The 20,772-nt window shown below is 38.1% G+C and overlaps 1 protein-coding gene across 2 annotated transcripts in view; it reads left to right on the forward strand.

Annotated features, from left to right (window-relative positions):
• Nucleotides 1-20,772, forward strand: part of LYN (LYN proto-oncogene, Src family tyrosine kinase) — a 116,075-nt gene that overhangs the window by 41,784 nt on the left and 53,519 nt on the right. The window contains exons 2-5 of one of the 2 annotated variants that reach the window (XM_079136734.1): nt 14,715-14,851; nt 17,548-17,593; nt 18,712-18,817; nt 20,652-20,750. In XM_079136734.1, coding sequence (XP_078992860.1) covers nt 14,720-14,851; nt 17,548-17,593; nt 18,712-18,817; nt 20,652-20,750 — 383 coding nt within the window. In that variant the 5' untranslated portion in view covers nt 14,715-14,719. The remainder of the gene's footprint in view (nt 1-14,714; nt 14,852-17,547; nt 17,594-18,711; nt 18,818-20,651; nt 20,751-20,772) is intronic. The other variant, XM_079136735.1, reaches the window with a different exon arrangement.

Here is a 20,772-nt window from a genome sequence, read left to right on the forward strand (position 1 = left end):
TATAAATATGTATAATTTGTGTTTAATGCATTTTTAATTTAATTAATTTTTTCATGTGCTGGGGACCAAACCCAGGGTCATGTACATCCTGAGCACAAGCTCTGTCTCTGGGCTATACCCCTAGCCCCAGTACATTTAAAAATGATAGTAGAGTGAAACAGACATTATTACCTCATGTACATATATAACTGCATAACTGATATGATCCTACAATATGTATAATCAGAAAAATGAGAGATTATACTCCATTTATGTATGATCTATCAACATGTATAAGTGCATTTTACTGTAATGTACAACAAATTAGAACAAGTGAAAAAAATTTTAAAAATTATTCTTATCACTTTCAAGGTAATAGGTTCCACATAATTTTAAAATCAAAACAATTAAAAAGCTTTAACATAAAATAGCAAACTCCCGTCCTCCCACCCAGACTTTCTCACCAGATCCAACTATAGTCAATTTTAATGGCTCTAAAATTGTCCATTGAATAATATCATATAGCTTATGTACTCACTACTCACTGCCCATCCCTTTTTTACATAATGGAGTTATTAAACTGCTGATTAAAAGTAGTGGTTCTGCCAGATTACTAATTGCTGATAAAGTCTTATTCACTATGCAAATATATATAGATAATGTGTGTGTAAACTCAGTGCTACATTATCAGATGTACTTTGCCTTGCTAGTTTATAAGCCTAATCTTACTTGTACATGTCATTTATCATCAATGGCTATGGGCATATTATTAGGAACAATGACTTTATAATTAAACATTAATAGATTTCCTACTCTTGCTAGTTACTTCCTCAAGCTGAAACTGTAGAAGTTTGGGAATTGAGCCAAAAAGTTTTAATGAAATTCTATTATATTTTTTCTTTCTTCTTCTTTTTAAATATATGGGGTCTTGCTATGTTGCCCAGGCTGACTTTGAAATCCTAGGTCCAAGGGATCTCTAGCCTTCTATTGTATTTTAAATCACAATTATTAATGCAGAGCAGGTAACAGCCTGTCCTGGATAGTTGTAAAAACTACTGTGTGTTAAGAGGCACATTATGTGAATATGTGCAATTTTTTTTTTTTTTTTTATTGGTACTAGGGATTGAGCCCAGAGGTACTCCCAGTCCTTTTTATTTTTAATTTTGAGACAGTCTTGCTAAGTTGCTTAGGGTCTTACTAAGTTGCCAAGGCTAGCCTCAAACATTCAATCCTCCTGTCTCAACCTCCCAAGTCACTGGGATCACAGACATGTGCCACCACACCTGGCTGTGAAATTTTTCTTGCAAAAATATTGTAAGGTAATAGTGTTTTCAAAATTGAGAATTCATTTCCTGAAATACTAATTCAAAAGTATGTGGGTTGGTACCTATTCTGTCCCAATACACTTTAAAACATAAATGGACCTTTTAAGAGCAGTTTTAGATTTACAAATAAATCGAGCTTATGGTACAGAGTTCCCATACAGCTCTCACCAATCCTTTTCCCCCACCATCCAGTTTTTCATATTATTAACGTCTTGCATTAGTGTGGTTTATTTGTTACAATTGATGAACCAATGTTGATACATTTTCACTGAATAAAATCTACATTTTTCATTAGGGTTCACTCTTTTTGTCTTGTGTATTCTATGGATTTTGACAAGTGTTTACTAATACATAGTGATCATTATGGTGTCATACAGAGTAGTTTCAGTACCCTAAAATCGTTTTGTCTATTCATTTCTCCCTCCTCCAAAAACCCCTGGTAACCATTCATCTCTTTACCACCTCCATAATTTTGCCTTTTTCGGAATATCTGATAGTTGTATGTAGCATTTTCAGATTGGTTTCTTCCACTTAATAGTATACATTTCAGGTTCCTTCATGTCTTCTCACAACTTGATAGCTCATTTTTTTTTTTTTAAGTGCTGAGTGGTATCCTATTGTCTGCATATACCACAATTTATTCAAGTCTTCATCTATTGAAGGACATCCCTGTATCAGTCACAATTACTGGGACCTGTGGTAAGAGTGTGTTTAATTTTGTAAGAAACTTTAAAATTGTCTTCCAAAGTGGCTGGACAGTGTAACCTTACCTTAGCACTGAATGAGGATTCCTGTTACTCCTCATCCGTGGTAGCGTTTGGTTTGTTAGTGTTGGATTTTTGCTATTCTAATATGTGTGCAGGATTCTCCCTGTTGTTTTAATTTGAAGTTCCCTGAAAATGTATGATATGGAGACTCTTTTCATATACTTAGTGTCTGTTAAGGTTTTTAGTCCATTTTTAAAAAGTGGGTTATTTGTTTTCTTATTAATGATTTTTAAAGAGTTCTTTATATATTTTGGATATCAGTTCTGTATTAGATATTTTATAAGGATTTTTAATAAAGATTTCCTTCTAAGAATTTTATAGCTGTGTATTTTACACTTAGGTCTGTGATTGTGAGTGGTGTCAGATCTGGCCCTAGTTTATCATCATAATCATTGTTATTAATTTTTTTGCGAGTGAATACTCAACTGTTCAAGCCCTATTTGTTGAAAAGACTGTCTCTGTTTTTTTTTTTTAATTACCTTTGCTCCTTTGCCAAAGATTGGTTGATTATATACTTATGCTTCTATTTCTGAACTCTCTGCTCTGCCCACAATATCCTTTTAAATAGGTTTTTGTTGTTGTTATTTTCAGTGAAAATAAAGTCGGCTAGTACATAATCTTGGTTTGACCCTTAGTTCCCTTGTGAGAGACAGAATAGATCACTCCTCCTATTGCTTTCATCTTTATCTTGTGAGAATAGTTTATATTTAAGTATACGTCAGGATAATGATTGTCTCATAAAAAGTTTTTGGGTCCGTTTTTTTTTGGGGGGTGGGGTGCTGGGGATTGAACCCAGGGCCTTGTGCTTACAAGGCAAGCACTCTACTGACAGAGTTATCTTCCCAGCCTCTTGGGTCTGTTTTAACAGGCCGTAATTTGTGTGCATGACTTTGGTGTCTGTCTGTGTATAAACTGAGTGGTAGGCATCTAGTTAGGCATGATTTCTGATTATGACCCTTACTTTTTTTTTTTTTTTTTTGGTGCCAGTGATTGAACCCAGCAGCACTTAACCACTAAGCCATAGTCACAGCCCTGTTTTTGTATTTTATTTAGAGACAGGGTCTCACTGAGTTTCTAAGTGCATCAATAAGTGCCTGAGACTAGCTATGAACTTGAGATCCTCCAGCCTCCACCCCTGAGTTGCTGGGATTATAGGCGTGCCGTGCCATGCCTGGCCTGTCCCTTACATTTTATAATGGGATATTAAACCTGTTTTTCATTGACAACTAAAAAAAAAATATTGTTCTATCCCAATCTATAACAGCATATCAATATTTGAGGTTTTTACTAACAATTAATGCATCAGAATTAGCCTGGCACAGTGGTACTTGCATATAATCCCAGGTACACAGGAAGCCAAGGCAGGAGGATTACAGGTTTAAGGCCAACCTGGGTAACTTAGCAAGATCCTGTCTCAAAATAAAATAAAAATGCCTGAGGGCATAGTTCAGTGGTACATAGTTCCCTGAGTTAAATTCCCAGAACTGCCAAAAAAAATTATGTTTCCCGCCCATGCAGCTTTTATCAGTGGACAATTGGCAATGTGTGGAGACATTTTTGGTTGTCACAAGTTGTAGTGGAGGTAGGAGGGTGGCATGGAGTGTTACCGGCTTCCCAAGTGTAGAGGCCAAAGATTCTACTAGCATCCAACAATGCACTGGGCAGCCCCCCCAAACCCCCTGCAACATATAATTTTCTGGCTGGAAATGTTAATAGTACTGAAGTTCTAAAAGCCCATTGTTGAGAAGCATATTTATTTATATCCATGGATGTGCTTTACTCTCTGAGTTGGCTTCTAGATAAGGGGGACTTTAGAGAAGCTGGACTTTAATAGATTTGCCATCTTCCTTTACAATTGTGCAGAAATTTATGGTATGCTATAACATTCAGCAATTTCTTAGATATTTTGAGCTTAGTTTCACTTTTTTTCCTGATTTCATAATAGTTTCTATTGTTTCATGCATTTATGTAACATGCTCTAACTTTTAAAGTGGGACATAAATACATAATGATATATATTGTTAAATATAGATGACCAGATTGTTGGTCATAAAAGTCTGAGTCTGGAACCAAGATTCATGTTTAGTAACTCTTCTTGGTTGTATATATTTGGGTTCTGCTTCTGAGTTCCCCTTCATGTCCTTTAAATGGACTGCCTCCCTAACATACATAAATTTCCGTGAGCTCATCTTGTTTTCATAGTGTTCCCTTTTATTGTTAAGAGAAACAGAGCCAAAATAAAAGAAGAGAAAAGAAACTGCCTTGTTTCAGCAATGCACTGTTGTCTTCCTCTGTGAAATTGCTTAACTAAGTATTACATAACAGCATGGGCCACGTAGTAGGGGCTTCATCCTGCACATTAATCCTGGGTATCATCATCCAGAGCTATCATGGACTTGTTGACAGTTGTACCCTCTTATAGGAGGTCCCTCTGACTACTTCTATGGCTTGCGTCACTGCAACCACCTAGCTCCTTCTCTGTCCCTCAACTCACTACAGTTGCAAGACCTTTACATGGTGGCCTTGTTTCTTCTACCTGGTCCTCTTTTGAGATGCTCATCTGTTGTCCAGAGCATACTCAGGGTTACCTCTTGGATGTTCAGAGGTTTTCTTTACATCTAGTGAAAATCTTCATGATTAAAATTTCATTTTCTTTTAAATTCTTAACAAACCATGGCTCCAGCTTCAACTTCCCTAAATTCCTTACTCTCACAGATTATCAGAGCTTGAAAGACCGTAGGCCATGGATTCATATTCTCCTGTTTAAAAGTTTTAAAAAACATTTTTCATTTTTGTATAAGTTATATATATGTGTGTGTGTTGTATGTGTGTGTTTGTCTATATTATGTAGTATATATTATATAACATATGTAGCATTACATAATGCATTAGACACACAAAATATGGTATTATGTTATGTGTATATTGTATATGTTGTATTTTAAATACATGTACTGTAATATATGTATTTACAACCTGTATATGTTTATTTTTATTTATATAATAAAATACATTATATACATTCATATTTAGTAAAATAGAAAACATTTCAACATTTTCAGAGTAAGGGGAACTGAGTACAAGACCTAAGGGACTTCTAATTCATACAGTTATGATGGGGAAAATTTAGAAATTTGGAAAGACAAAAACAAAAATATCTGTAGTCCCATCACCTGTAGGTGAAAATTATTATATTCACACACACACACACACACACACACACACACACGCACACACACATATATATATATACTGTTTTCAACTTTTTTTACTTAAATGTATTGTGAATCTTCTTTTTTTTTTTTTTGTACCAGGGATTGAACTCAGGGCACTCGACCACTGAGCCACATCCCCAGACCTGTTTTGTATTTTATTTAGAAACAGGGTCTCATGAGTTGCTTGGTGCCTCACTTTTGCTGAGACTGGCTTTGAACTTGAGATCCTCCAGCCTCAACCTCCCAAGCTGCTAGGATTATAGTTGTGCACCACTGTGCCTGGCAATTGTGAATCTTTTTATGTCAACAAATATATGTGTAAAATATTTAATAGAAACACAAGATTCTTTAGTATTGCAGAATCATGCTGTAGGTCAATTTTCCAAAAACTAAAGAACAATTTTATGATTTATCAAATGTTTCAATTACTAGTGGACTTTTTTTTTAACTACTTTAATTGTTTCTATTAAAAAAAACTTTATGCATTTTCATGTCCTCCTGCCAGCTTTTCAAATGGCATGTCAGCACTGATGTCAGCTTCTACGGTAAAAAAAATGTTTTAAAAAATTTATGTTTAAATTTAAAATTTGAAGTATTAGAGAGAAAATGGAAGTGACCAATGCATTCCCAACACATGACATGCTTAAAATTTAGTTTGGAAGAAGGAAAAATTAGGATGTGTTAATCTGGCAGCTATTTGCAAAAGCATTTGATACCAAGTATGGAACCATTCTGAGGTATATGGGGGAAGTGAGGCCCTGTAGATCAAGACCAGAAAGAAGCAGAACACTTGAACTTTGAACTTCAAATGTGCTAAAAACATGACACTAGGTGGAAAAGAGTTTTTTTTTTTTTTTTTTTTTTTTAATTTTTTTTTGTAGTTGTAGTTGGACAGCATGCCTTTATGTTATTTGCTTATTTTTGTATGAGGTGCTAAGGATTGAACCCAGTGCCTCACACATGCTAGGTAACAGCTCTGACACTGAACCCAAGCCCCAGCCCCGTTGGAAAAGATTTGAGAATTAAAATCCTAAAAATGTCATGGTGGGTAAAGTAAGAAACAAGTAAATTACCGTATCTCACATTAACACTTAAGCTACTAATTGCTATTAACTCAGGCTTACTGATATAGCCCTGAGAACACTCAACAAACTTTAGCTTTTAAAAATAGGACATTTCTTAAAGGACTTCATAGAAATCCTCAAAAGCTTTTAAAAATAATTGATTTTGATAAAATTATTACTCTTATGCTATTAAAACAACACCAACTAATAGAAGCCATTATAAACGTATGCTATTAAAACAAGTACATCTAATATGAAATTACATAAACCTCACAGATTGTTAAAAGGCACAAATTTTTGGTGACTTGATCATCTTACAAACTGAAACCCCAAAAGAACTGGCTTTTAGTGAAATGAAGTTTGAGAGCTGATCTGTATTTATTTAAATAGGGACCAACAATCCTATTTGTATGGATTTAAAATTGTCTCATGATAGGTATTTTTATATACAGAGCTTTGAGTTTAAAGTAATTTTCTTAGAAATAATTTACTCCTAGAAGTGTTTATGGTATAGTAAGAGGGGCATACCTTCTAAAGGACTTTAATGTGTATTATCACATTAGAGATTATATCATTTGCCCTCCTGCACCAAGTCCAGCAATTTTCATTGTATGGTAAGCAAATTAATCCAGAGAAGAGAATGGTTTTGTCTATAATTATAGGACTGTCAGCCTGGATGCAGCAGCCTGACTTCCTGATTTCTACTTCATGCCTCTCTCTTGTCCTCTATCTGTCCCTTCCAGACCAGAGACAAGTTACTCTCAACTTCTCCACTCTAGACACTCAGCTCCAAGGCATTTGTGTTTATATACCTCGTTAATTGTTTTATGGTTCTTCTCTGGACTTATTCTAGTAAATGCTGTGATAAAACGAAACAAAACAAACAAACAAACTGTACCTAGTGCTATATTAAGATTCTGATACAGATAATTTGCAGTTTTTGAGTCATTATTTCAGAACATCTCAGCAACGAGTTAGCCACATGTAATTTGTGCTAACCAGTAACGTTATAGCTCCACATCCCTTGGATCTCATGCAGCTATGCTCTATCTTATGGCAGAAAATAAAGAAGTGGCTTGAAACCAGATATCTGCAAACATAAATGAAAATGTGCCAGATTTGGAGTGCCAAGGCATGAAGAAAATAAAGAGGAAGCCATTGAATATATATAATCTTTATTTGTTAATTGCATATATTTGACACTTTTTTGAATAAGTAAAAATAAAGAGGAAACAGACTTTATATCTCTCTCTTTTTGGGGGTGGAAGGCGTTTTTTAAAAATTTTTCTTAGGTGTTGATTGACCTTTATTGTATTCATTTATTTATATGTTGTGCTGAGGATCGAACCCAGTGCCTCACACATGCTAGACAAGCGCTCTACCACTGAGCCACAACCCCAGCCCCATGGAAGGCATTTTTAAGATTAATTTTTTATTGATTGAATTCGTATGCTATAAAACTCATCCTTTTAAAGTATTCTGTTCAGTGTTTTTTTTTTGTATATTCTTAATGTCGAATTCCATCACTACTGTTTAATTCTATAACCCACTGCATTTTATGTGTATGGTCTTGCCAAATTTATACACCACAGTTAAGTTTTGGAAAACAACAAAAGAACAAAAAAAGAAACTCATGCTGTATTATTCTCTCCTCAGTCCTCTGAATGGCTGCAGGTGGGAAACCTCCCTTAATTGCCAAGGGGGTTCTGCTCTTCCCAGTTGAAACAGACTGTTTCCCACAAGACTTCATTTCTTTAAGACAGAGCTCAATCCTTCACATTTCTTCTTCTTCCCTTAGCTTCATGACAATATGGTAGGGACAGGGCTGATCTCTCACTGTTTGGGGAAAGAAGCCACCCATTCCCCGCACATTTCATCGCTGGATGGGTCTAAGCTGTAACTGGTTGCCGAGATTGCAGGGTTCTGTTGACTTGGGGTAGTGTTATATGGACACTGAGAAACTAATGTTATGTGGACACCCAAGAATCTTCCACAGGTTGAGGGAGGGGCGCCTGACAGCCTCTGACCTCTCTCCTGTGTCTAGGGATATGCACCCTATACCTGTACTACGTATACTTGAAGCCATTTCCCATACCACTCACCTTTTCTTATTGACCTCTAATAATAAAAGTAGTGGGACTGGCAGTCAGTCAGGTTCAGTCCCAATATTCTTTCAACACTCCTTCACTCTGCTCTCTCACTTCTTGTAAATCGAGAGGAGCTTCTTGCAAATTCTTTCCTCTTCCCTCTTGGGAGTAGGGTTAGGGGAAAGGGGTGGGCTGAGGTTCTCAATCTCAATCTGACCCCTATTGCTTTGGTAGGTAGTTGGAAGTAAGCTAATTCTTTCATGGACTTTCTCTTGTCCGAGTCTCATTTCTGAAAGTGAAGAAGGAAAGAAGGCAAAGCATGTCTAAAGGTTTCTGTGTTGACTGGCAAGGTAAATCTCCTGAGTTATAGAATTGATTCTGGAATGCGAGTGTGAGAATTGAAGGACATTTTTATAGGGTTGAATTTCTATCAATGACCCTTGGATGAACTTGAACCTGCCTTTGAAGTTCCAGATCACTTTGGTTTGGGATAGGTACCACCATCTGTTTCCTTGGGCTTCCTCCTCTTCCTCTTGTCTTTCTAAACTCCTTAATTAGGAAACTGTTGGAGATGAATCTCACCCCATAGAGAGGCAAAGCCTTGAGGTGGACAAAGAACTGCAGCTTGAAGTCAGATGGGCCAAGATTCAGTTCTTCCAGAGACCCCAGATTACCTGGTTTAGAGTCCTCATTGGGCTTTGCTTGCTTTGTCTATGAAATGCCAGGCCCAAAGGAGGCAGCTACATATTCATCTCCTTTCCCCCTCCTGAGCCCATCATCTTTACCCTCATTGATACTCTGTTCGCTTCAGATGAGTGTCCACTTGCTATTGCAAGGTCAAGAGAGAGGAGATCAGATTTCAGCGCCCCCAAGGAGCCTTTGAATGAGTAATTCACTTGTGGCTGGGAAAACTTAACTCCATTAAAGCATTCAGTTTAGGAAGTTGTGGCAAAGAAAAGAGTTTCTAGTTTCTTTTTGGTGAGTACTGGAATAAAGGTAGAAAATGTGTAAGTGGCAACAAAAACAAAACTTGGTACCAACACAATTTATTTTACAGCTCTTTATAAAGGCAAGATGTTTAAATCATTGGGGGTTAAATTCTAGTAATTTCCTTTTTAAAAATTAAGATTTGCAAGGGGAGGGTACTAGGGATTGAACACAGGGGCAGTCCCTTTACCACTGAACTACATCCTCAGTCCTTTTTCTTTTTTATTTTAAAACAGAGCAGCTAAGTTACTGAGGCTGGTCTCAAATTTGAGATCCTCCTGATTCCGGAGGGGTTCTAAGCATGCACCACTGTGCCCACAGTAACTTCCTTTTAAAATTTCAAAATTTAGGAATATATGGACCCTAAATAGAAAAATATTCTAGGATTCATAAGAAGTCTGAAATAGTCAGATTTCATAGGGGGAAAGTGGCATCTAATTTCTTAGTTTTGATTTCTTTAAGTTCTGCTAATATAAGTGGTACATCATTTAAAATCTTTTTGTGACAAAGAGGTGAATAGATGTAGGTAGGAAGACCTGTCGATTTGCCCTAATTTCATGAAGGATCCCCTGTTGATGAATATCTGCATGGCCTTGTTTATAATGAAAAACATTCTGGTGCCCTTTGCAGTGTGATTACAGAATAGGTCCCCAGAAGCAGAATCCAGATGCACAGTTGTTTCTTTGTCAGGTAGGTGCCATTAGGCATTTTTGCAGATCTTACTGAGGCAGTAGAATGGTACCCAGGAGTTGTAGTCTGTTATCCCAGAGTCTGCTTTTTTTTTTTTTTTAAATCACTCTTTTAATAGTCTAAGGCCCTTAAATGAGGATGAGCCATCCTTAATGGATATTTCTCCTCATGAGAGAAATTTTTGGAAAGAACAGTCACCGGTCTCCCATTTTCTTTTCTTTTCCTTCCCTTCTCTCCTTTCTCTCCCTCCTTCCCTCCTTCCCTCCCTCCTTCCCTCCTTCCCTCCCTCCCTCTCTCCCTCCCTCCCTCCCTCCCAAGTCACTGGGATTACAGGTGTGTGCCACAGCAACTGGCTGGCTCCCATTTTCTATAGGTGTTGGTGTCTGTCCCTTAGACCATGTAGTTGAGCTTTTGCAAAAAAAAAAATCTCAGAGTTGTATTTGCATATCAAACCCTTAGTGAGTATGACTATTTTTAACCAAAAGTTTCTGCATGTTAAACATGCCTTTATTTATAGTTAAAAAATGGTACAGGGGCAAAAATTGCCAACAGTATCATCCACGGCATTAAGTCCATTAAATGAAACTTAGAATTCTTATAGAGGACACAGTTCTCAGTGAGGAGCCTGGTCAATTTCCCCTCTCCTGCTGTGACTCATGCTGCCCCCTGGCCCTTCCTGCCAGGAATTCAGGGTAAATGTGCAATTCAGTTATACCAGATCTGTTACCCACAGTGTAACCATGTTTGCATTCTCCTCATTTCATTGGCTTTCATTTTCTGTTTTCATTTTATTAACCTTGTTATTGATTCCTTTGTGGTAAAGCATTTCATATCCTTCTGAGCAGGAGGCAGGCTATGAAAATAATGTCTGTATTTAGCATTGTTTATAAAACATGAGTTCAAAAATAGTTATGTGACAAAATGTAAAAGCACAGTTTGAAGAAATTAGCCTGTATATTAGATTTTATTTATTCTTAAAATTTTGGTCCTGGGGATTGAACTTGGGGGTGCTTTACCACTGAGCTACAGCCTTAACCCTTTTTAAAAATTTTGACACAGGGTCTCACTAAGTTGCTGAGGATGTTACTGAGTTGCTGAGGCTATCCTCAAACTTGTGATCCTCCTTTCTTAGACTCTGATGTCACTGGGAATATAGGTGTACACCCCCACACCCAGCTGTATTAGGCTTTAGACCAAAGTAGTTTGAGTGAGGCCCAACTCCACCATTTACTAGCTGTATCTTTAGGCCAGTCATTTACTTTTCTGAGCCTCAGTTTACTGCTCTGTAAAGTGAGCACAGTAATACCTTGGGCACACGATTTCTTCAAGGATGAAATGAGATGCTCAGCCCATTATGAATGCTTAATTAAGAAATACTAAGGTGCGGATCATTGTAAAGCGAAGTTCATCATCTCTCTTGGAAATGTGTAAACACTTTTAAGTTTTTGTCAGAAGCAGATTGTATTTTCTGGTCCCTTTGCCCAGTATGAGAAATTGCAAGACCTGGTCAGAATTTGGCATGCTAATTGCCATGTCATAGGAGCTGCTCTTGGAGGTGTCTTTCTAAGCTACAAGGTGTGAGACGTGAGCTCTGTGCCAGCAGGGGTGAGCAGAGGCTGGCTCTGAGCCATGAGACCATGCTAACTCTCCAGATGGAGTGGTGTTTTCATTTTTGAAAATCTACAGTATGTAATTTGATTGTCAATTATCCATGGTGACAGCGAGAGGGAAAAACATAAAATAAGCATAAGCAAATGATAGTCTATTGATATGGTGCCCTTGGTTGACACCCACCTACAACCACTTGCTTTTTTGCCTTCACCCTTCCTCTTCTCAAGGCCACTGCCCTCAGACAATTGCATCTTGTCTTTTTTTGGATTCCTTTGGTGGCTGGAGACAGATTCCCCACACTAGCCCCACACTAGCCCGTGCTTACCTCCTTGCTTCCTACAGAATTCTTTCTCAGAAGCAGAGTTCTCCACATGTCATTCCTGGTTAGAGAATTCTCTGTGGCTTCCTGCTAAAATGAAGCCCCCACTATATGGCATGCCACATAAAGAATGCCTGGCAACAAATGTTTCTAATCACATCTCCTGACTTTATATACACACACCAAAATACTAAGCATTTTCATTTTTAAAAAATGTTGTTTTGTGTAGTTGTTCATAATATCCACCTATTTTCTCCCATCTGATTTTTAACTTTGAAAATTTTAGATCTATATCAAAAGATGAAAAAATATATCCTTTTCCTTGGTTGAGCAATTTTCAAATATTTTGACATATTGCCCCTTCCTCCCCTGCCCCTTCTCATTGTGACTGAAGGGTTGAAAGTTGCAGAGACCTTACGTCTCACTCCTGCTCACCTCCACAGACATCTCCGAAGATGTAGACATTCTCCTTTGTGTCCACAGAACTGTTATCACACTTGTAAAGTCTAACAAGAATCCCCTAGTGTCATGCTGAAATCAACTAAATATCCCCAATTCTTCTGGCTGTGCATTTTATATGCCCCTATTCCCCCAAGATTCAGTTAAGATTTGCATATTGTTCCTGTAGTTGCTGCTTCTCCTTCAGTGCTGGGGAATGAACCCAGGTGCTGGCACACCCTAGGCAAGTACTATCCCACTGAGCCACATGCCCAGACCTGTAGTCTCTTTTAATATGGAATAGTCCAGTGCCCTTCTGCCTCTAGTAGAAGTATTCAGGCCAGTCGTCTTTAGAATACAGCACATTCTGGGATCATCGTATTCTCTCTCCTGTATTTCCTAAAAACTGTAGGTTAGTTCAAGAGGTCTCTGCCTCACTTGCTCCATCTCAATCTCAGAAACTTTAGCCCATGGGGAGGAAAAAAAAAATGTGCTGTTTTGAATTAAAGAAGTACATGCTTCCTCTTTATTTTGGGAACTACAGCTCACTAGTTTCAGAAAGAGGTGTGGCTGTTCTTCAGAGACTTCGTACCCCAACTAATGAAATGATAAACAAGTCCAAGTTCCCAGACCAACTAGAAGCCTGCAGGACAGCAGGACAATGTGAGAGCTGGGCCTGTGAAGCCAGGCGGAGTGGGGCTGAGTTCTGAGAGGAGCTCTAAAGGTTTCTAAGCACAATTCCTTCCCCATGAGGTACTGTTTGACTCACACTGCCTCTCCCCAAAACCCAGTCATCTCGTTCTCCTCTGAAGCTCTAACTTCTGGCCCCAAAATTTGACAGCACTCCAGAATACACAGATCACATGGGGAGAACCATGTCTCCACTGGACCCCAAAATAATTTTCTAGAATATATCCAAGAATCTATTCCATGCAAACCACTGACCTGTAGGACCTTCTCATGGAGATTATTTTGCTTTTAAAGTGGTTTCAATGGTATGCTATAAGGCAAGAGACATCTGGTTCAAAATGATCAAAATCTTTTCAGTCTCCGGAGTACTTCTATCCTAGAATTAAGTGAATGAAGCAATGAATAAGTTTTATGTGAGAAGCATGGCAATGTTATTCTGCACTGGTCAACACCAGCCCTCTACTCACTGGGGAGGCTTTTCCTCCGTAGTCCTGTCTTCAATCCTGGCTTGCAATGCCATCACTATGTCATTTGTCAGCATCTTTCCTGGTTTCTAGGCTCATATATCTTTTTTGTTAAGTTGGTGCATTAAAATTATACATAATAGTGGAATCCATTTTGCCATATTCATACATGCACACGACCAAATTTCCTCAATCTCCTTCCCCATACCTTCCCATCAGCCTCAGGTATCTTACTGGGAAGCCTACTAGATTTGATCATCCAGATGTTCCTACAAGCATCTTTCCTACCATACCTTGTCTATTTTATTTTCAGCCTTGGGGAAGGCCATACCATCTTCCTGGGTCCCAGGCCACATTCAGCAGGAGCCAGGGTCTGTACACTCTAGCTCTTAATCACACCTGCCTGGAAACCTCAAGCCCTCTCACCTTCACCTTGCATGTTGTAGATGGCATGTGTCACTTGTCTTCAGGGTAAAAAGCCAAGTCATCAGCACTGCACTCCACATGTGCTTTCCTCTCTGGCCCTGACTCCTGGCCTTCCTACCTAGTCCTGGACTAAAGATGTGATTTTGTTGAACTGGTTTTAAGGGGCTAAGCTCTGTTGAGGTCATCATGTTTGCATGTGAAGCTTGTTCCTCCTGGAAACCCTCTGCTGATGTTTCACTTGGCCACCATCCCTCTCATTTTTTCTCACAGATCATTTCCTTCAGGAAGCTTCCCTGACCATCGCCTTTTCCTCTCATCTGAATTACATGTCCCCTCTTAGGTCTTGTGCATCCTCTGTCATTGACTCACCACATTGTGCCATGATTTGAATTTACACATTTTTGCAACAAGACTATGAGCAGAGTAGGAATTATGTCTGGCTGACAAAACATTGATGGTCAATAAATATTTTGAATGAATGAATAAATGAATGAGCAACCAAACCTATTTGTGAATAGTATCCACAATTGAGTATATTAATCTAAGTATGATAAAGAATAAAAGTACATCATTTTACTTTGCTTTAGTGAAGAGACTTTTGAAGCCAGTTCTGAAATGGTAAAACAATGTCATTGCTTTTCTATTCCAACAGGAAATATGGGATGTATAAAATCAAAAAGGAAAGACAATCTGAATGACGATGGAGTAGATTTGAAGACTCAACCAGTACGTAATACTGACCGAACTATTTATGTGAGAGATCCAACGTCCAATAAACAGCAAAGGCCAGTAAGTAGATAGTCTCAGGGGAGAATTTCCACAGCAGGATCCAAGCATGGCTGCATAATTTTAACCCCAATCTGTAATATGTGCATGCAAAAAAATCACATTGATTTCTTGGGCCTCAAATAATTCTTGATGTGCTTTGTGACATAATCCTTTGAAGAACATGTAAACCTTTAGGGATAATAGGCCACTTATTGGGCAATAAACAGGCCTTTAATCACATTTTTATATGTGGAGAAAAACATCTTTCATATCATTGGTGAAAAGATCCCAATACATATATAGGCTGTATGACTGAAGATAGGTAATAAGATCAGCACAGTAGTCTGGAAGCAAAACGTAATTCTGGATTCAAGTCAGAAGCGAAAATAGGTACTCATGTCGTTTGGTGTATCACACTTTATTTTATCATTTATTCACCTGATTCAGAAGAGTAGAGATACTGAAATTGTCATGATTTGTTATAATGAATTAAAGGATTAAGCAAAGCGCATTTAATGCTGCCTCATCATTGAGACTGATAAGTCAGAGTTAGTTAAAAAGAAGTGGAAATGAAGAATGACTATATAATACTATTAAGTTATCATACATGGTTTCTGGATAGATAAATTAACATGTATCATGTAAAATTACATTCAGAAAATAAATCTACTCAAAGTGTATGAAATTATTAGTAGCTTTAATAATTTAGTGATGATATGAACATACATATGAAATTCAAGAACATATTACATAAGTGTATATAGATATGACTATATATTACATAAATGTGATTAACAGAAAATAAAATAAAAGGAATTAGAGTTACAAATAGTTTTCTTATAGACTCCACAACTCTCATAAAAAGGATCTGTTTGTTTCTGGCACTAACTGCTACAGATTTTATAAGCTTTAAAACCCCAATTTTTTGATCTTTTTTATTTTTAAATGATGAATGAATATGTCTTTTATTCAGAAAAGCAGAGCAGACTCATATGAAATTACGTGTGATTTTCTCCTCTTGTTCAGAGTAAGGGAAATTAAAAATCAAGTTAGAAAGCAGAAGTAGTAAACATATTTGAAATTTTCAATTCCCTCATGTATATCATAAGTATTTTAGTCTGTGCCTTCTGTGGTCACAGATGCCCTCACTTCATGAGCCAGTTAGTTTGGCCTCATTTGATGGCCATAAATAACACTCTCAGCCTTGCCAGGTGTGCCAAAATGCTCACCATGAATTTATTGCAAAGGGAATTTTATGGGGGCGGGGTGGTGAAATGGAATTGATGCAATTCTATAGCAATCTAAGAAAAGCTATTTTAAGGAAAACTTTAGGGTAATGATATAAGCGTCACATATATGTGTTTTAGTCTTAGAAAAAGTATGTTAAAAAGGGTTAGTGGCATGTGCCTGTGGTCCCAGCTACTCAGAATGTGAAGGGAATCACTTGAATCCTTGAGTTCAAGATCAGTCTGCTGGACAACATACCAAGACCCCATTAAAAAAAAAAAAAAAGTATATTAAAATGTTCATACATTAACATGTCTGACATTTGCCAATCAGCTTGCTGCTTTCAGAACTATTTAGTTTCTCATCTAATTATTTCCTTTAAATCATATGAACTTATCCTGTTTCCTAATTATGCAAATCAAAATGACTGAAAAATCAGTGTGAAATTTCTTGAAACCAGTCTTAAAGGATAGTGCAGACCCATGGATTTTCTGATACCTCCATGAGGTAATGTTCCCTCCTCAATGAATTAGAGATTTTACAGGCTGACTTTCATCAGAAATTTAAATTTTAGTTCAAATCATTTTGGTCCCATTCCATGAAATCACTTTAATCAAAGAGAAATAGGAAAGTCACATGGTTTGCAGTATAGTCCCCTATTACATACCATCCTGAGAAGAGGCCACAGGACCTTGCCCCGCCTCACTGTGGCATTGTGAAGAAAAGCTTTGGTTTAGAAGGTAATTGAGATGGCCTCTTACACTACCAGGTCCTTCCCAGTAATTCACCTCCCAAGTACAAAGGCAGGGGATGCCATCTGTCCTCATGATGGAGTCAGGGTCAGCCCAAGAAAACCTGGATCAGTTAGGACATGCTCTAAGCTGCTAGTGACAGTCTTGACTGTGTTTAAACAAGCCTAGGAAGTGTGGAAATGGGCTGGTGTGACAATTTTGCAGAGTCAGCAGGACCCCAGCCGCTTTCTTCTCTCCCTCAATGGTCACTGGCATTTGTGTTCCCTGACTGCTCCGACTCCAGCCTTTACTTGTTTCTAGTCAGAAAGAAGAAGGCTAGAGAAACGGTGAGACTTTGCCAAAGCCCCTGCACAACCATTGAGCGTATGGAAATGCTCCCTCCTGAGTCTACATAGGGGGCCAGAAGGTTTGGAGCTAGACAAATAATATTAGGGTTGTTTTTATCAAATAAAGTGAGAATTACAATAGGGTGAGCACATAGTAGCCACTGTCCCAAGCTCTGATCACTTCCAGCCAGCTTGGGCAAATGACAGCTTTTAGAACAAAGATTTGTTTCACTGAGCCATGTAGATAGTGGTATGACTCCATAGAATTTCCTCTCTGTACTGCTCTTCTTTCCAGCTTAATAAACCAGCAAATCCAAACCTCATTTGCTACTGTTCGAAAAATGATATATGCCACTAATATGATCAGAAAAGGCTAAGCATATTCTTTTTTCTAACAAATATTCTTTCATAGATTCCAGAATCTCAGCTTTTACCAGGACAGAGGTTTCAAACTAAAGGTATGTTTTCTAAGCAACATAGGTAATTTTTTTTATTTATGTTAGAGCCTCTATAAAGTAATTGCCCTAGAAGTTTGGATTTATTTATTTATTTGTTTATTTATTGCTATTAGCAAATTAACTCACTTTATTTTTTTGTAATTTTTTAAAAATTTTGTTTTAATTAGTTATACATGATGGTAGGATGCACTTTGATACATCATATATAATGGAGTATAATTTCTCATTCTGGTTATACATGATGTGGAATCCCTCTGATCGTATAGTTATATATGTACACGGGGTAATAATGTCTGACTTATTCTACTATTCTTCCTATCCCCATACCCCCCCCTTCCATCCCCTCTATCTAATCAAGTATTTTTAGTGTGTGAAAATACACAGTACATTTTAACCATTTGTAGAGTTCAGTGACTTTCTGTACATTCACATTTTTGTGCAGCCTTCTCTACCATCCATTTGAGAACCTTTTGGAGGATTTTTTCCTCTTCTCAAACTGAAACTCTATACCCGTTAAACACTAATTCCTCATTTTCCATTCGTGGCTGCTCCTGGCACCCACCATTGTGTTTCCTGTCTCTATGAATTCAATTATTCTAGGTATTCATATGGTATTCCATGTGAGTGGAAATATAGTACTTGCCCCCTTTTTTTTTTTTTTTTTTTTTTTTTTTTTTTTTAGTACTTGCCTTTTTGTGCCTGGCTTATTTACCTTAGCGTTATGTCTTCTATTCATCTATGTTATAGCCTGTGTCAGAACCTCATTTCTTTTTAAAGTTGAATGATATGCCATTGCATGTATGCATCCAAGGACATTTAGGTTGCTTTCACAATTTAGTATTGTGAATAATTCTGTTAGGAACATGGGTGTTCATAACTGCAGAGCTGGAAACGTGGTTGGAGGTCAGTATGCCTTGCTGTAACTAATACTGTGCACAGTACATACAACATGTTATTTTGCAGACCTGGAATTCCCCTAGGTAGGAAGCTCAAGTCCTCATCCAGTTACCCCTCTCTTCAGAGCTTCTTCTCATCCTTTTGTGCCTTATGAGGGCTTTTCAAAACACATTTCTGATAATGGATTCTTAAAGGTCTTCATTTGGCTCCTTCATTTTCAGATCCAGAGGAGCAAGGAGACATTGTGGTGGCCTTGTATCCCTATGATGGCATACACCCTGATGACCTGTCTTTCAAGAAAGGAGAGAAGATGAAAGTCCTGGAAGAGTAAGTGTGCCCAGGCTGCAACTCAGGCACAGGCTCCTGTAGACTGCTGCCTTGTTTTACTTCCAAGACCAGAGTGACACCCAAACCCACTTCTTGCAATGGGCATGAGCCCCCCAACCCAAGCGCCAAAGTCAGTAGTCTTCAGCACTGTGAAGAGTAGGCTCAAAGTATTTCCCTTTTAAGTCCAGCTGTGAGCACGCTCTGGAAATTTTCCTTTGAGGATAGATCCTGTTGTAATTCTTCACGCAGCTGTGCCACCTTAAGAAATTTGGGTCTGTGCAACACCTTCGTGGTATTTAAGTCGTCATTTTTATTTGATTATACTGCCAGATTCAGATTGGGTTTATGGGCCCAGTTGTTTTGATTTCTGAGGGCATGATATTACGAGCCCTAGTGTTGGACAAGCTGTGCTTAGTAGCAACAGTGCTTCTGTAAAGATGCTTGGATAGTGCATTTCCTTGACTCTTGTGTTGCTGACTCAGACACATGGCCCTTGTCAGACCTCAGGGTCACAGGGCAGTGGGGAGAATAAGGAACTCTGACTATTTTAATTCTAGTTTCCTTTTCCTATTGATTTTGCATGAAGTGTCTCCCAGACACACCAAAGAAGGCTAAAGGAGGGGGAGACTCCCTTATTGGGTGATTGAGAGTGGGGTTACTTTTGGGTTGAACATGAACTTGAGCTTCAACTTGGCCCTTCCTCTTGATAACTCTGTGACCCAGAAAAGTCACTCTAAGTCTATACTTGGACATCTTTGCTTATGAAATCATAATGACTGAATTTATGTCATAAGGTTGTTGTGAGCATGGTGTGTGTAAGTCTGTGTATATAATCCCTGGGTATCCATGAGGTACTGGTTCCTGGACCCCACTTGGATATCAAGGTGTGTGAATACTCAAATCCCTTATATAAAATAGCTTAGAATTTGCATATAACCTACACAATCCTCCTGTTATACTTTAAATCATCTCTAGATTACATATAACACTTAATACCATGCAGAATACTATGTAAATAGTCTTAGACTGTATTGTTTTGGAAATGATGATAAGAAGAAAGGTCTATACATGTCCCATACAGGTGCAAATTTTTAGAATATTTTGGATTTTTGATTGGTTGAATCTAAGGATGTAGAACCTATGGATTCCGGGGGTTGACTATATATGTAAATATAACATGGGGTGCAGTAGGAATTGTGGTAGTTTTAGTTGCCCTTCATGTATCCCACATAAGGATCCTGTCTGGGGGCAATTGAAGAGGCGCACAGTGGGACTTCAGAGACCCATTCCATTCCTCCCTCCTTCATAGGGTTACCTGCTCCTGCCAGGGCTGGCCTGTCTTCTCCAGGCTCTGTGCCTGCCCTTTGGTTTAGCTGTAGCATGGTGATGAGGCTTACCTTCTTAGAATTGTTTTATGGGTTTTTTCCCCCCCTCTTTTCTTCATGGCATCTGTCTCCATGGAAACTACACATTTATAATACCTGTACTATGATCCATTATTCTCTTGTCTTTTCTGTGAGGATCCTAAACATTTTTTAGATGGGGAAATGACAAATGTTTTGTTTCTGCAAGATGGGAATCATTTTTGCCAACTCTTTTTTATGTAGCATCTAGCATAGTGACCCATGTTTAAGTATAAGGCCATTTTCCTTTGCTTTCTTCCCTAAACATACTTTTGTACCATAAAGGAGAGTGAATTTTCCCATTGGATTCTGGGATTCTAGGGATGCTCCCCTCTTTCCCTCATCCCACAAAATAAACACTGGGAGATGATCGCTGTTGTAGTTCTTGAGTCTTACACATGAATACCTTTTGATGTGTGTTTCTATTCTAGGCATGGAGAATGGTGGAAAGCTAAGTCCCTTACAACAAAGAGAGAGGGCTTCATCCCCAGCAACTACGTGGCCAAAGTCAACACCTTAGAAACAGAAGAGTGAGTCCTCATGTATCGTCAC

The sequence above is a fragment of the Sciurus vulgaris genome (genome assembly GCF_902686455.1).
Source record: "Sciurus vulgaris genome assembly, chromosome: 1".
Taxonomy (NCBI): Eukaryota; Metazoa; Chordata; class Mammalia; order Rodentia; family Sciuridae; genus Sciurus; species Sciurus vulgaris.